The sequence below is a fragment of the Symsagittifera roscoffensis genome, chromosome 5 (assembly GCF_963678635.1).
Source record: "Symsagittifera roscoffensis chromosome 5, txSymRosc1.1, whole genome shotgun sequence".
Classification (NCBI taxonomy): domain Eukaryota; kingdom Metazoa; phylum Xenacoelomorpha; order Acoela; family Convolutidae; genus Symsagittifera; species Symsagittifera roscoffensis.
Genome location: NC_087066.1, coordinates 18140008 through 18157106, shown reverse-complemented (window position 1 = coordinate 18157106; position 17099 = coordinate 18140008). Strand labels below are relative to the sequence as shown.

Genomic DNA, 17099 nt, shown 5'->3' with positions numbered 1-17099 from the left:
AGCTAGGCATATATTGCCTTGTCTTGGCAATGATTCAACATATTTTTTGTAACTTGTTGCTGATATAATCAATGTGTTGAGAGAATGCTGATTTTGTATCAATTTTTTCCAATATTTTTCGGGTTTTAATTAGGCTTTTTATAAGAAATTGTTTAGACGCGCTTTTCCTCGTAAATTTAATTTGAATCGTATTTTTTTCATTTATAGCGAAAGTCTATTAGCAACAAGTCACTGAGCAACAGCATTTAAATGATCATTCGGTTGGTTGGTGGATCGATACATTGCTATCAATTTTGTTTCATCAGCAAATAAATACACATTCGAATTTTTGACCATGATCGGCATATAATTAACAAATAAAAGAAAAAGTAATCAACCTAAAATGGGTCCTTGGGCTACACCGCAGTCTACATTTCGCAAATTGGACCTTTCATCAAATATTTCAACCTATTGCCCGCGATTAGAGAAAGAACTCAAATCCATTGGTGACAATTACCAACAAATCCGTTATTTTGCAACTTCTTTATTAAAACTTCATGATTGTGGGTATCGAACGCTTTTGCGATCAAAAAACTTATGGCACCAATTTTGGATTGGAAAGTGGCATTTTTCCATTTACATCGACTATAGCGTCAGTTGTGATTTTTTTCATTTTATATCTGATTTGGTAACAATAATTGAAATGGAATTTTTCCAAAAACCCTGTTAAGCCTTACCCGTTCGAATATTTTTCATCCTAAAGTCATTATTAAATTTATTGACCTGTAATTAATTAAATGTAGCGTGGATCCGTTCTTGTGAAATGGAATAATTTTACTCTGGTAAGTTTGTTTGGAAATGTAACTCGCATGATGGAAGCCTTGATTGATCAGAACTGTTACACCTGGTACAATCGAGTAAGCAGTAGCTTTTAAAATATTTATTATATGATCAAGCCCTGTTGAGGCTTTTAATTTCAGCGAACTTATGATAGTTTTTATTTCATTTTCAGGATATATTGAGAAGCTATTTTTTTCATCCCTTAATATAACTTGGGAATTTCAAACATTGTATGGAGTCAACGATACACTTCTTAAATTTTGTCGTATAGTAAGTTCGCTTCTAGCACCCGTTTTTTCCCTCGTCTTAACTCTTAGTAATTTTAACTGTTATTGCATCAATTGATTTGATTTTTGTTGTCAGCCATCAAGCAGTGTTGCTTATTTATCTCTGTGGTGACTTTTTATTTCATTGGGTGGCCATCGTGTGCATTTTTAGATTTTTTAAAATCCTTTTTTTATCAATGGAGCAAATTGACTTGAAACATTAATAAGGGTATCGTGTAAATTAGAGAACCTTGTACTTATAACTCTCCTACTTTTTATAGCTAACTTGCCCATTTCCTGCAAAAAGAAACGAAGCGGAAGTTAAAGTTCTGAACCTTTTCGACTACTCGCAAAAAATATGTACATTTTACTTAGACCGTTTCGTTTCCACGACTAGAGCTGCAATTGTTAAGCTTGAAAAGCACAAGATAATGATCTGTAAAATACTGGTGGGTTGATATACACTCGAAGTCTAGTGGTTCAGATCATTTGTGATAAAATGATCCAAGCAGGGTTCTAGTTTTTTCAACTGATGTGGGAGCAGATTTTATCAGATTGAATTCATTTGACTCAAATGCAGCAATTTATTTCAATGTAGTTTTCTTTTGTTTTCGTATGCCTACAAAAATGTCTCCACAAACATTGATTTTATATTTTACTTTTTTTAGACGCACAAATTCTTGATCTAATTTTTCGACGAACTCCAATTGTTGTTTCTTGGTGTGTTGTATATCAATTTTCTTGGCTCACATCAAAGTTCTTATATCAAGATATAATCGAGTAGACACTCTCAGCCTTTAGTTTCTTCTACTTCGGTTAGCGAAGTTCGGCCTCCTGTAATTGACCTATGTTTAGACGCTACAATGTACCCGTCTATATTATATAGGTCTACATCATCGTCTTATCTAGCCATGTTTCATTTACTGCAATTATTTTTGGTGGTGACTTCAGACAGTATACAAGCGCTTTTAATTCTTCGCTGTATTTTTTAAGATGATAAAGCACACTGATTGGCAGTAAATCGATTTTGGCTCCGGCATTTCTTTTTCTGATGTTAAATAGCTGCGAAACAATACTCCAGGTCCGCCTGTTGATAGTTTAATTGAAGTCCGTCCTCGTTTAGTCCTTTGATATTTTTATTCAAGGCTTCCTCGCTATTTTGAAGTAGACGGTGCCTCTTTTGTCCATGTACTCGCAATTCTGGAATTCTCTTTCATCATGTTGGAATTTTTCACTTTTGTTAAACCTCAAATCTTCGAATACTTCGATATCTTTTAAATTCAAATCTATGTTAAAAATTCTTCTTTTTATATCTTAAAAACTCTCAGAAGGTCTATCTTTGAGGTTCTTTAGGTGAATCTTGCAATTATTGGTCGCGGGCCTTGCAAATGTCAGGGAAGTCGATATGTTTTCGAGAGTGCGCTTGAATCTAAGCTGGTCCACTTTCTGTGCAATATCAATCACCCTTTCCATAGTTGTATCACTCGTTTCGCAAATTAGTTTTTTTTCGTAGTTGACTCAGAAAATCCAATTATGCGTTTATTTTCTCGCCTATTATAAGTTTAAAAATTTTTATTTTCAGACATAGTTTTCAAATTTAGTTGTCCTTTTTGCCTAATCGAGTTTTGTTTCTGTCATGGCTTTGGTTAGCATTTCTTCAAAGTATTTTTAAATCTCTCATTATTTTAAGTCACAGCGTCTGGTATTATCATCGTCAGTTTTTTTGGGGTCGGAGATGGTCTGTTAAAAAATATTCTACCTCTAGTATGGAATCTATTGGGTTGAAATGTTTCCGGTCGCTTTTCACCTTTTCTCATTGGTGTAGTTGGTGTGTGGTCTTTGAACCTTAGTGCAGGGACAGTTGGTTTTTCTTCGGTTTGATGTATGTCAATTTGACTCTCCTCCAATTGATTATCCATCATCAATAGTCTCTGAAGTTTTTTTTATAAGTTTATCACAACAATTAGGCTCAACAACCAGCAAAATTACGTTCAGATATGACTTTTCTCTCAAAACTACAAATAGGTTTACGACAGCTTTGTTAAGCTATAATTTTAAGTCACTAATTGAGCTACTTAGAGGATACGAAATATTCACACCAGTACGAAAGGGACTGTTTCGATATTTTCGCTTCGGTCTAAGTATGGTCAACCGCGCAAGTCATAAAGTGTTTCCAGAAATCTAAGCATGCTTAGGTTGATGAATTTGCTCTATAAAGTTTTCAAAAAATGCAATCAATTTAGACCTTATTTTTTTTTGAAGTTCTGAATAAAGTCATTTACCAAATGGTCGCAAATTACAAAAATGTTAGCAGTGCGAAATAACCTGACTGGCTTTGTTTTTAAAGTGGATTTCAAGTTGAAAATTTCTCAGCGGCGTAAAGTATTTGTATGTTTTTTTTTCGTTTTCTCAAATGGAGTTGGTTTGAAAAAAAATTGTCGATCATAAAAGAATCTGGAAATCAAAAGGTTTTAACATCACACAATTACTCTACAAATTCGAAAATCGAAAAATTGATTGAAAAGAATACTATTTTGTTCGGTAACATTTTTGCAGCCGTTTTTTTGGCTGTCTTTAAGTGTCAGTAAGCGACGGGAAAACCCTATCAGATTGTTTTGTTGTTCTGACCATTTGCAAAATGGGGAGAAACTTTGTATTCGGGTGTGTTTTAGTTTTTTCTTTTTGTTTTCCACGCAAATCTACCATCACTACAGTAAAGTTAGTTTTCATGAGTACCTTAGCGGCTTTTGGAACCAAAAATTTCAAAAATTCAAAAAAACCGCAAAAAAAGTGATATTTTGAATTTTTTTACAGTTATGGTTTTTTTTCTACTAATTTTTGTTCAAAAAATGTTTTGCAATTTGCGTATTATACTATGACTGTCGAATATGTCTAAGCTCTAGTTTTTCGTTCAGATCTTTTTTTATCACACCAAGCCAAACAAACGACTTCATTTTGATATTAAAAATTATTTTCAAGACTATGGTCAGAACATTCTGTGCTACTTGCACAGTAACCGGCTATCCTTGTTTTGTGTTGTCTTTCGTTTCTTAAAGAAAAATCTAAACAGTTGGTTTCAAACTAAAGTTTGATGTTTCGCGTTTCGACTTTTGATTGTTTTAATTTCATTTAAAATTCATTTGCTAGAAGGGTGGCAAGTTAAGCTCCCCAATAATGAAAGTGTCAAAAGTATTCAGATTGTTTTGTTGTTACGACCATTTGCAAAATGGGGAGAAACGTTGTATTCGGGTGTGTTTTAGTTTTTTCTTTTTGTTTTCCACGCAAATCTACCATCACTACAGTAAAGTTAGTTTTCATGAGTACCTTAGCGCCTTTTGGAACCAAAAAGTTCAAAAAAACTGCAAAAAAAGTGATATTTTGAATTTTTTTTAGTTTTGGTTCTTTTTCTACTAATTTTTGTTCAAAAAATGTTTTGCAATTTGCGTATTCTACTATGACTGTCGAATATGTCTAAGCTCTCGTTTTTCGTTCAGATCTATTTTTATCACACCACGCCAAACAAACGACCTCATTTTGATATTAAAAATTATTTTCAAGACTATGGTCAGAACATTCTGTGCTACTTGCACAGTAACCGGCTATCATTGTTTTGTGTTGTCTTTCGTTTCTTAAAGAAAAATCTAAACAGTTGGTTTCAAACTAAAGTTTGATGTTTCGCGTTTCGACTTTTGATTGTTTTAAGTTCATTTAAAATTCATTTGCTAGTAGGGTGGCAAGTTAAAATGAAAGTGTCATAAGTGCGAAAAATTGTGAAATATTTTTAGCTTCTAAGAGTTAACCTTTTCATTACCATAGGGAACCTCAACTCTGCTAAGGCAAGAATTCCCGAAAGCTTTTTAGCTCTCAAACGACGTGTTTAGCCTGTTTTCTAGATAGAATGTCTGAATCTCATACTTCAAAACTAGACATAAAACCAGTTACTCCTTCAGTAGGCATCACTCATGTAGAAGACATCGCACAGTATGTTTTGTGTAAGCCAAAGATCCTTCCAATGAAAAGTGTCACTTTGGAGAAACTGGAACAAATGCAGAAAGAAGCCCTCATGGAGGCGAAGGCACAAAGGAAGGCTGATTTAGAAGCTGAGGCATCTTCGGCTTTCTGATTAGAACCACAATAAGTTGCAATAATTTAGTTTTTGAGCGTAAATATTGTAAAGTATGTACAAATGTCGAATAAAATAGTCTACATTGATACTGGTTTTCTTAAAACGAGAAAAATTTCAACTGAACGATGCAAAGAACTAAAAGAATATCTTGGATAACTGATTGCACGTTTTTTTCAGGACGATATGATTCATTGAAGAGAAGGGCATTGAATTCTGAGCGAATAAAATGGAAGCAGCGACCAAGACGAGTGCATCGAGAACCAATAGTGTAGATACATGTCAGAGGAAACCATCAGGACCCCCAACGAACACACCTCTGGGCAACTCCCAAGAAGTCATCGCTTTTTCAACTATCGTCCTAAACTATGTGATCCCCCGCGTTGTGAAAGATGTTAGTATTGTCTCAAACGCGTCCAGACAATTCGGCCAAAGACAATTCAGCCAATTTGAAGTTCAGACAATTTGAAATTCAGACAATTCAGCCAAAAGTATGCAGACAATTCAGCCAGAGACAATTCAGCCAATAATAGTGACCGCCTCAGTCGCGCAAACGTGTTGCGAGCTTGCGAACAGAGGGTAGGACTCTATACGAAATTTAGAGCCGGTTATCGCCGCAAAGCGGCTGAATTGTCTTTGGCTGAATTGTCTGTGCGCCGTCTCAAAGAATGTAAAGTTTTATGGAGTTCGCGTTCATTTGAAATAAAATACCGCATTTTTTTCTAGCTGGAATCTCAAGATGTTGGACCCGCTCAAGCTTTTGCCGACTCACTCAGAAAAGTAAGTTGCATGCATTTAAAATCATTGGCAATGTAGAATTTTAGCTTTTCAAATTTAATGAGGACTTCAAAATAAGTTTTTTTTTATAGATATTTTGACCTCTGAAGTATGAGCGTTGGTTTCCTGCTTTGCAATATATTTATTATTTTTGTGGACTAGGTGTAAAAGATGCCTCTCGTTTGGTTTAGGCCGAAACTGAAGTTCCTGGAATTGCCTTTCAAATAGTCTCCTCAATTCTAGAGGCCCAGTCCCCCAAACTAAACGTGATCGAACACCTGCTGAAACTGACTGGATCTAGTTCGAGTCCTGACTCCTACCTATTAGCTCAAGGGGGACACTATGCTGAGCTGGAGCAGAACGCACATGAGGTGAAGAAGATTTTAAGCTCACTTCCGGAGATAGTTCTGGACAGAGTGAGGTTCCTGGATAATATCAAGTGAGTAAACAAATCAGGCGCTGTAGAATCAAAGCAGACATTTAATATTAAGACAATACAATGCAATACATCGGGGTCGGAAGAGTCTGTGATCATTGCCTATACAGCATACTCATGAGGGATTGGGAATAAACGATGGATTAGATTGTTTTTTTTTCACCCGATTTTGACTAACTCAAAGCAAACTCGTAGGGGTCAAGTGTGTAGCATATGAAAGCCCTATTGGCCGCCCTTCGGATTCCAAAACAAATTCAAGAAAATAGCTCTGTCGAGAAAAACTAGTCTAAGTTAGACGGAAATTGATGAGAGGTTGACCTGCCCATTACAATTTTAATGTTACAACCAATTTTTTGACGATTATTATTGAAACATTTCTTAGCGATTGTTACCTCTCATACTTCACATTCTTCAGTTTCATTTTCTTCCATTCTAATTCAGTTTCATTTTATAAAAATTACAGTAAATTTAGGAAAGAAATTGTAAACAATTTTTGAAAGTTTTTATTGATTAAAAAATCTTTTAGAAATTTTCTTGTTTTTTGTATTTTTATGGTATGAAGGAACATAATATGCTGCTTGCAAGGCAACTGTCTCTTTTTGTTAGATGCTTGTGTGTTGTTTAGGAAAATAGCACTCCATCTGAAGAATTATTTAGCAGCACTAGTGCACATTGCTAAGGAACTTGAACAAAAATATCCTCAGAGTACTTCAATTCAACGAGTAAGTTATACTACTTTTATCGTTTCCAAATTTGATTATTCATGTTTGGTTCAAAAATGAAGTTCGCGCTTTCAGCGTTTTAGTTTAGGATTAATCAAAAGTGGAGACAATTAATTTGTCTACGTTGTTTTCAGAGTTTGCAGTATCGTCGGCAGGAGTTCTCCCGCGCCTCCAGACACTTCAGCGAGCAGCTGAAGGTCTACTTCCACGACAACAGCAAAGCCCAGAACATCTATCCCAGTGCTCTGGCCCTAATTGCCAGTAATGTCCAGTTCAGCCACAAGTTGAAAGAGTTGCTTCTACAGCTCAGCAGCGGTAACAGTGCTGCGAATGGTGCGAGAGCGTCTACCAATGTCATTAAAGACAACTGAAAAACTACTTTAAAGATATGGCACCAAAATACTGAAACTTCCAGCAAAGAAAAAATCAGCTGCGAAAAAGCTAGTTTTAGAAAATACATGAGTAATAAAGAGAATCTTAGATATCTGAACTGCTGAAAGAATTTTTTTGCTGCGATACCTTTCTTAATTAACCTGCGACATACCAAAAAATGATTTATAGTTTTGTTAGTACTTGTGAATTATGGAAAATTTTGATTCTAGGTGTGAATATTGGGTTTATGGTTTTCGCTGGATCATATTACGAATACAATATTGTTTAAGCTATTTATACACTGCTGATCGGTTGTCCATCTACATGTAATTGTAAGGGGGCTTGAGAAGTTTGAGTTTTATAATTTTGTGACTATTTGAATTTCTGTTGCTTGAAGGAAAGAGGACTCCTTAAGTATTAAAAAGACTGAAAAGTAAATCCATAATAGTAAGAATTACTCATGAAAAACAGAAAAACGACGAAAACCTGGTTTGTAGGTTGCAGGCGTGATTGAACTACTCCATACCCGGTACAATAATGGAAACGTTTGCAATTTGATGTTGAATCAGAAAATTACAGTGATGGTTTTTCAGGTTTGTTATGACATAGGGTGTGCAATATTGTAGCCAATTTATTAGTGCAATAAAGCATTCTGAAAAATATCAGGTATGGCGACTACTAGGCTGGATCAGATAGCGATGAAGGTGCGGACATTGCAGGACCACCATCACAAGGTCATGCAACAGTCATCTTCATCGGCAGCAGCACCTTCTGGACTAGATTTTCTGCCTGCACTGAGATATCTCTCGCAGACTTTTGTCTCGTAAGTGTTTCCATGCTCTTGAGTTTACATCTTTCGTAGATAGTCGACACATTTGAGTTTAGACCACGATGAAATTGTTTGTACCATCAGGTGAACGAGTTTTGATTAGTACTGCTGATTGGAGGGAATCGTACATTCTTTGCTTCTCGACGATAGCTGTTGTTAAATCGAATAATTGGTTTTAACAACAAACTTATTTTATAGAATCCTGAAGGACACTTCCGAGAACCCGAATGACGATCGCTACATCAAGCAATTAGAAAGAGAGCGTCTGGGCAAGATGCCGACACTGAACTACTCGGAAATATTTCACACCATTCTGAGCCTATACGACATAGTTCCCTTTGTGGGACCAGGACAGAAAGAGATGGCAAGAGCTGTGATTGGTCTGACAAATGGTCTCATTTGTTTTCTCAATCGAGATTTGCTGGATTGTATACCGTACACTGTAGCGTGTGTTATGCCAATGTGGCCCATTCCACTGCAGAAGGATTTACTGAATATGATTTGCTTCACGCTTCTGCCAATGATTTTAGGTATTGAATTTACAACCATATCTGAATCTAACTGAACTATTCAGGTCTAATTTTTATTAGGTAACAATTTACGATGGTAAATGCCCTTAAAACAGTTTCATACACATGGAATGAAGACTTAGTTTGCTATTATTTTAGTGCACGAGCTTGAGGTAACTTTCAATATGCCATTTTCTGTCATCACATTATCATAGCTGTCATGTTTTTCTTCAAGCGATCAAACTTGCCCAATTTCTGCCAACCTTGCTTTTTTATCTGATTGAAACAAAAACATTGTTCCTGGGCAGTCTTGATGCCAACTTCTTGTTTTAAACAGGAAGTGCGCAAAGTCTGGAAGCTCCAACATATGCCACCAGTTCAATCGAGGCTATTCTGGCGATCTCTCTACAGTATTCAACATCACCGTGGATGTTCTCACAAGTAGTTGAATCGTGCATGCGATTCCAAAGCAATGTCTCGCGATGCCTCCTGAAGATCATCGCCACGTCCAACTCGGCAGTTCGTGCTGTCGCTGCGAATCTGTTGTTTCATTATTACCCTCAGTGTAAACCTAACAATGTGGAGTCGGATTTCAGTTACACTCCCTGGCGAAGTCCAATGTGTATGAACCCGAATTGCTCTCCAGAAGAATCGTCAATCCTGAGGTCATCTTATTTTTCCTTGTGCCCGAAAGACGCAGCGCTTATCGCAGATGTGCCGCCTCCGTTGTATCTATGCAGGAATTGCTTCGAACTGGAAATTGTGCCGACGGAGAATCTCAGGATTCTTCCTGGACCTTTAGAGTATCCTCTGGCAAAGCATTGCGAGAATCCGGTATGTTGAGATTAAAATGCGAAGCGTTTTAAAGTCTTTTCGACGAACATTTATTTTGGATTACGCGTTTCACTGCCGCGTAGAAAGTAGAATTTGAGGCGACGTTTTAGCTTCTCCCTACATTGCAACTTGTCTTCTGTTGTATTACAAAATCATTGAACATTTTTAAACGAACATCACTTAATGGTCTAAACTTTGCCAGCTTGCAGTGAATCTGCTTCGGCAAGAGAAAAAAAGTATACATTGCTTTTCGGACAAAGATATATCACGAAATATTGAAGTTTTTATGATAATTAGAATATTTGTAATTTTATAATAATTTTTTGATATTTGTAAAGGGTTGCATTTCCAAAATGAAGCCAATGTCTATCTGCTTCTCCCACGACTGTCTCCTCCTCTGTCACTCAATGAAGCCAGTGAGACTGTGTCAGGAGTGTCACAGCAACCAACACTCCCACACAGGAGTAATGCACTGTGTGCTGGGCCAGTTGCCATCACCATACAATAATTCTGACATGGAGGGACAGCACCTGATTACAGAAGCTGTTATAAAGTAAGTTTTATGAATCAGTTCAGTTGAATCAGAATTTTGGGACTTTATTTTTGGAATGGTAGAAGCATAAATGAAATGCATGTTTATATCTAACACGTTTTTGTTCATATTAACTGCTCTGTATGTTAGCACTTAAATTGGTTCAGACAATGATTCAGAAGCCTGTAGCCATTTTCTGTTAAATTGATCTTCTGACAAGCAAAAAGGAAGCAATGGTAGCCATTCGGTTGGTAAGGAGCAAGTTGATGATGATCAACTTCTGCCGCCATATTTAACATAATTTTAACTAAACCAGGTAACATTATTGTCCCAATTATTAGATATGCGTGATGTGCTTATGATTTTAACTAATTCTGACTATGTGGGGAACTAAAGCTCTGAAATTAAAGTTCTCAATCACTGAATTTCGACACATTGAACGACCAAGCTCGACGTCAATATTGCACAACATGTTCCGTACAGAGTTGTCGTTGCAAAGGATTGCGAGTTTAAATAATTGACCCGCAGATTTTAATATGCTTTTGAAATAGATAAGTGGGCAATATTGTCGTTATTAAGTTTATGTAATTTTCATCTGCTCCTCGCCAAGTTGTCGAATTTCTGAAACTGTATTCTCGTTGGCTGTATGATCGTGCAGCTGCTCGATTCTGCCCGACAGTTTTCTTCTATTTAGTTCCGTGTTGTTCGTCTTTGGTGATTGCTTCCGACGACGCTTTTAGGCTTTTCTGTAAGCCTTCCGTTGGCTACTATTCCTGTTTTTACCTGAGGAGTCTATTTCATCAGGGGAAATTTTTCACCTGTAATCATCGCTACTAAAAAAGTCGGTTTCGTAGAGGCTGCGTCTTGCTTGTTGTTCCGACCACTGAAAGTGGGGAGGAACTTTGTATTCGGGTGTTTCAGTATTTTTTTCGTTTTCCTAGCAAAATCAGGTACCACAACTAGTCATCGAACTCGGTTGAATGTTATATCATATTAAAGCGCTTTCAGTGGTGATTCGAACGATATGAATATTTCCAAAATACTTTCCCAGTGTCAAGAAAAACCAGCTGAATATTTTAGTTCTTGCCTAATTTCGAGCGAGCAGAGCAGGCTTATTATAAAAGGATAGTTGTAGATTAGGAGTAAATAAGCCATGAATTTTTATTCCAGCCCTGAAAAATCTAGTAAAAGTAGTTTTCCAAGTTTTTTTTAAGGCCATATTAGGAATGAAAAACTTAATGAATTCTGCAAAAAATAATTTTTTTATTTTTTTTTGTTTTTATTTAATCAGTTAATTTCGTAGAAAACTGTTTTAAACTTTTTCTTATTTTGCTATGACTAACGAGGAATGCTTAAAATCTAGTCTTTCGTTAGGATCTTTTCATCACAGCACGCACAAAAAATTGAAAATCATTTAAAAAAAAAACTTTTTGGGTCTTATGCTTTAAACCGCCCAAAATTAGTATTTCTACATGTTTCTTGAGCTGAAATTTTTAGGGTTGAATCTGATCGGTTAATAAGACAATCAAAATCAAATAACATGCTCCGGGATTTCAATCATAATTTCCAGTAGATAAGATTGTTGGCCGAAATAACCAAAGTTATAAAATTTTTATTCTGCTGAAGCTATTTTACTCGTCTGGGTAAAATTTCCCAAATGACTTGAAAGTAATTTTATTATTTTTAGACCAAGTTCACAATGTAGTAATTTCTGCTACTTTTTAATCAGCTGGAAGTTTTGATGGAATGCGTGACTTTATTGATTTTAGGCCGTTTTGCGCATAAGACTTTAGGCCGTTTGCGCATATTGATTTTAGGTCGTTTTGAGCATAAGACCCCACTTTTTGTAGTTTCTTAAGAATATGCTTGGCGCATTCGGTGCTACTTGCACAGCAACCGGCTCTTCTTGTTTCGTTTTGTTTTCGTCTTCATTGCTGAAGAGGTTTTCGACAATTAAAGCGGCGACGAATCCTTTTCAAGAACAAAGCTAACGTAATTACGTCATTTTGCGTTGACTCAGAAGTTGATTGCTCTGTGATGGATCCCTGTTTGCTTGATTGTCCTATATATTAACTTCTTCTTAATATCTTTTGTACTGGACATGATCGTGAAGTATTGATTACTTACCAATCATATTCCATAACTAACATTCAGATTTACCCTTGCGATAAGCAAGGGTATTGCAATCGGGTACTAGACTTCTTTTCTACCGTAAACCACTTTGCTCATAGGATCTCCAATTTTAAGATATCCATTTCCAATCTCGCCAAGTTGCCCGTTGCATTGTTAACAGCTTGCCTAGTTGCATTGTTAAGCGGGTCTAGAGCTACTGGAGCGATACTGGGTCTATATTTAAAACAATTTTCAAAGTTTAATTGATTTTTTTGTCGGCTTCATTGATTCCGTCCTCTTTTTTGTCGTCTTACTTGCCGGGCGTTCTATTTCTTTATTTTTACGGCAGATTCTTTAAGTACTCACTTTCTTCATTTTTAAAAGGGTAATTATAGTTTTTGCTTTTCTGGTTTTTTACACGACAAAATTTTCTGTGAGAAGATGAAAAAAACTTTGAAATAAAAATAAATGCATTAAATTTTCATTGTAGCGAATGCATGGCTTCTTGTTACTTAATAAATCTAAAAGTGCGTGGAATCAGTTTTTTGTTGCTTAAGGGTCGAGCAATACGATTTGAAGTCGATTCAAGTTGATGTGATGGCGTATGTTGTAAAATGTAAAAAAATTTCATACATTTCCGGAATTTTTTTTTGTGATTTGCTTTTGACTGTTTTGTCAAAAAAAGGAATGTGGCGAGTGTCGTACGACATTCGGGAGCTTAGTTTTTTCTGGCTGAAATTTTTGAAAATGAATTTTCGTGTTTGTTTCTTTTTTATTATATATTTTTGGCGTGATACAAACTACAAGAACTTGAATTATTTTATAGGCTTTCAGAGCTTTTTTTTCAAATGTTCTGCAAGTTTTTTTTTGTGGCAATTCAAATTTTTCCATTGTGGCAATTCAGAATCTTTTTTTGTAGCATTTTTTTTGAAACTTTTGCATTCATTTGTTGTTTCAAGTAAAACTTTTGCATTCATTTGTTGTAAAATTCAACAAGTAAATCACAAATTTAGAACAAGGATAGTTGGTTACTGTGCAAGTAGCTCAATGTTCCGACCATAGTTTTAGAGAAATTCAGCAAGTAAATCACAAATTTAGAACAAGGATAGCCGTTTACTGAGCAAATATCACAGAATGTTCCGACCATAGTCTTAGAAAAATTCTGCAAATAAATAACAAATTTAGAACAAGGATAGTCGGTTACTGTGCAAGTAGCACAATGTTCCGACCATAGTCTTAGAAAAGAAAGTTTTTTTTTTCAAATTATTTTCGTTGATAAAATGAGCTGAACAAAATTTGGGGATTAGGTATATTCGACAGCCATACTGAAATAAGCAAATTGAAAAACAATTTTTTTTAGAAAAATTACCAGAAAAACGAAAAAAAATTTTTTAAAAAGTTTTGCAGTTTTTTGCATTTTTGAAGTTTTTGATTGCAAAAAGGCGTTGAAATATTCAAATTAAGCAAACGTTACCCAAGTAAAACTAAGTTTATGCATTTCAAATTAAGCTTTTGTAAGCTTTTAAGCAAAAACATGGGTGCTCACTCGCTTTATTCGCTCGAAATAAGACGAAAAACCAAAAATTTCAAACCGGTTTTTCTCGACACTGGGAAAACTTTTCAAATGTGGTTCAAATCGCGAGTGTAAGGGCTTTAATATGATATATCACTTAACCCAGTCTGATCAATATTTGTGGTACCTGGTTTGTAGTGGAAAACAAAAAGAAAAAAACTGAAACACAAAGTTCCTCCCCGTTTTTCAAATGGCCGGAACATAAACACTAAAACAATTTCATTCGGAATTTTGACTGACAAGTTTAGATAGACAATTATACGTAATCAAATACGCAGTCACAATTACCTTCGAGACTAATACCAGGTAAATTCGAAAATGATTTACCACGATTCGTCAATCGGTACATAAATACAGATAGAAGACAGTTGCAATTAAGCAAACCTTAAAAAATATCAAATGAAAATCAAATCCCCAAGTCCGTATGACGAGGTTCAAGATAAGATTTTTAAAACAGTTGAAATAGCAACAGAAATACAAATTGTTTTGATAGTTATCATGGCGAATGCATACCGAACCCTTCATCACCAGAACAATCATACATGTAGCAGATTTGAGCCTTATGGTAGCTAAAATCATTCATTCACTTCTTATTTATGATCGCAAAATTCAAAGTTTTCTCGACACAGAAAATTTATTTGAAATTTATTCTTTGACCTGAAGGTCTTCGAAATAGTATCTCGTATTACGAGTTATCTACGAGGCATCTGATTTTGTCTGCACTCTGTAACGGATCGCTGCTACGGAAATTCCGTCGTTCCGCTATTAGTATCTGAATTCAATTTCCCTCCTCGATTTTTTCGTTTTACGAACGCTTGACTTCTGATATTCTAAACTATAAAAAAAAACAACTCAGCGTGAACAAATGAGCAGGTTTTTTACAACATTTATAACATGCGGGATGCGTTTGTACATTGACCGGAAAACGAGTTGCCAGGAAAAAAGACGTATTCGGCTGCATTTCTCGAATTTAGTTTTTGATAGCCTACTAAAAGTTGGTACCATGCTGTGGCCAGCAGATTTCTAAAAAAATGATTTTTTTTTGTTGTAGGTTGCTGGAAGAGGCAGAGTATAGTCTCACTCAAGCCTCTTCCAAGACTAACAAACAGAAGGACCACTCGAACCCAAACCAATTCAGTCTCAATGCGGACCAACTTTTAGCTTCCAGTTCCTACGACGGATCAGCATCTCCTTCTAACCTAAACGAAGGAGGGGTTGTAGCTTATAAGGACCGAAGACTTCTCCCTAGATCGGCTATTTGGCTCATCAATTCAGTCTGTGCAAGTCCCTATAAAAGTACAGCTAATGCAAAGCATGGTGGTTCTGGGGGAAATAAGGGTGTGTCACTAGGAAGTACTAATGAATCAGGACAGTCGACATCTTTCTTTGCCGCGCAGAAGCCGAAACCTGAATTTTTGGGACGTCTTATAGCTGGAGTTGTGCATTGGTTCCAATGTGTGTTCGTGCAGCAAAATGATTCGATCGGAAATTCTGTGGAGGTTTTGAAGACTGAGATCAGCGATGGTTGGCTGACGGATATGCTTGAGTCATGTTTCGAGATCTTCACAATGTGTTTGATGCCATGTCCTCCGGAATACGCAAGGATCGGACGTCATTGGTAAGAGTGGAAATTGATTTTAAAATAAAATTAAACCGGAGATGGTTGGTGGTATCACTGATAATTATATTTTTTAAACTGTTCACCTACCTAATTTTAGAGGTTAAACAGTCAATTAAATTCCTTGCACGAAAAGATTTTCGCCATTTAGTCTCAAAATATTGCTTAGCTGATCTTTTCCTAGCGACTGGAGCATCTGAGTATGATGAAAGCATTGCAAAAATTTGAAATTTGAATTACTTTACCAGCTACATATACAACGCCAAAAGCAATATCTTATGCCTGGAGGGAGATCCTAAAGAGCAGTACTGCTCATCGAGTAGGATATCCTGGAGAGTAAAGAGAAGACAGCCAGCATCAACTCAACAAACAAATTAAATTAAGGGCTGAAATTAAAAAACAGTTTGTAGAGGTCCTGATTGTCTTATAGGTAAATTTGAAAAAACTGTTTATAGAGTCTCAAACAACTAACTTCTGACATTTCATGTCTATTAACAGGTATCAAGTCATTTTGTTTTAAATAGTTAAAAGCCTGCACAATTCTAACTGGAAGCGATCTCTGTTTAGCGGTAGTAGAAAATTTTGCCACTTTAATTACGCCTTTCGCTTTGCTCCTGTTACATGGTCCACTTTTTTTGGGAGTAAATCTGAGACAGAAAACCATTTTTTTTGTCCGATCGCAATTCCATAAACAAGTACTTAAACATCTCAAAAAAGTATAAATCAAAAACAGTAAGCAATTTGTTTTCGTCCATAATTTCCTTTATTGATTCATATCTACGTTTGAAAAAAATTGCTCTCATGATTCTTTTTCGTAGTTTCATTATCTCGGTAAGGTGAGATTGGGATGTATTGCCGTATATTAAAATTCCATAAGTGATTGTAGGATTTACATATGCTTTGTAGAAGCGAAGCATCTGTTTAGAAAAAACATACCTTGCTTTCCAGACAATGCCACAAAATTTAGTTAATTTTTTGCACACAGGTGAAGTTTGAAAGTAAGTTTCTTATCAACAAAAATGCCTAAATATTTACACACATTTGTAATTTGAACTGTAGTACCAAAAGTAAAGTAATCTTTTGAAAAGTTATTACCAAATTTTATTATTTGAGTTTTACCAGGATTGACACAAAGTCCATTCGTTTTGAACCATCTATCCATTTTACTTATAGAACTATCAAAACTATCGCAACAATTTTTTTCTGCATTGCATATTGTAGTATCATCAGCGAATAGAACAACCTCAGATCCTTCAGCAATTTTCGGAAGATCCTTTTTATATATTAAAAACAAAAACGGACCTAAAACTGACCCTTGCGGTACTCCACATGACATAGAGCGACTAGAAGATATTTTATTATCAGTTTGAACAAATTGAAGTCGGTTTGTAAAGAAATTGTTTAGAAGACAAAGAATCCGGCCTCTAAATCCGTATTTTTCCAATTTTGCCAAAAGAAGATCATGATTTATTGTATCAAATGCTTTTTTAAGATCAACAAGGCATGATTGACCAACCAATTTTTTGTCCCATCCCTCTCTAATAAATTCGGTGAATTCGATTAATGCGTCCACGCAT

The 17099-nt window shown here is 35.7% G+C and overlaps 2 protein-coding genes across 2 annotated transcripts in view; both read left to right on the top strand.

Moving 5' to 3' along the window:
* LOC134845476 (protein unc-79 homolog) overlaps positions 1 to 17099 on the top strand; it is a 117003-nt gene that overhangs the window by 63300 nt on the left and 36604 nt on the right. The window contains exons 2-6 of the mRNA XM_063862370.1: positions 8109 to 8338; positions 8543 to 8874; positions 9191 to 9687; positions 10026 to 10240; positions 14956 to 15522. Of these exons, the coding sequence (XP_063718440.1) occupies positions 8184 to 8338; positions 8543 to 8874; positions 9191 to 9687; positions 10026 to 10240; positions 14956 to 15522 (1766 nt within the window). The 5' untranslated portion in view covers positions 8109 to 8183. The remainder of the gene's footprint in view (positions 1 to 8108; positions 8339 to 8542; positions 8875 to 9190; positions 9688 to 10025; positions 10241 to 14955; positions 15523 to 17099) is intronic.
* LOC134846628 (uncharacterized) lies at positions 5438 to 7514 on the top strand. The gene is made up of 5 exons (XM_063864013.1): positions 5438 to 5602; positions 5935 to 5988; positions 6177 to 6424; positions 7047 to 7143; positions 7278 to 7514. The coding sequence occupies exons 1-5, from the start codon at positions 5438 to 5440 to the stop codon at positions 7512 to 7514; spliced, it is 801 nt and encodes a 266-aa protein (XP_063720083.1).

Coding starts and splice junctions, on each gene's coding strand:
- LOC134846628 (XM_063864013.1), top strand. CDS start 5,438: ATGGAAGCAGCGACCAAGACGAGTGCATCGAGAACCAATAGTGTAGAT. Junction 5,603..5,934: donor TCCCCCGCGTTGTGAAAGAT/GTTAGTATTGTC, acceptor ATTTTTTTCTAG/CTGGAATCTCAAGATGTTGG. Junction 7,144..7,277: donor AGAGTACTTCAATTCAACGA/GTAAGTTATACT, acceptor CGTTGTTTTCAG/AGTTTGCAGTATCGTCGGCA.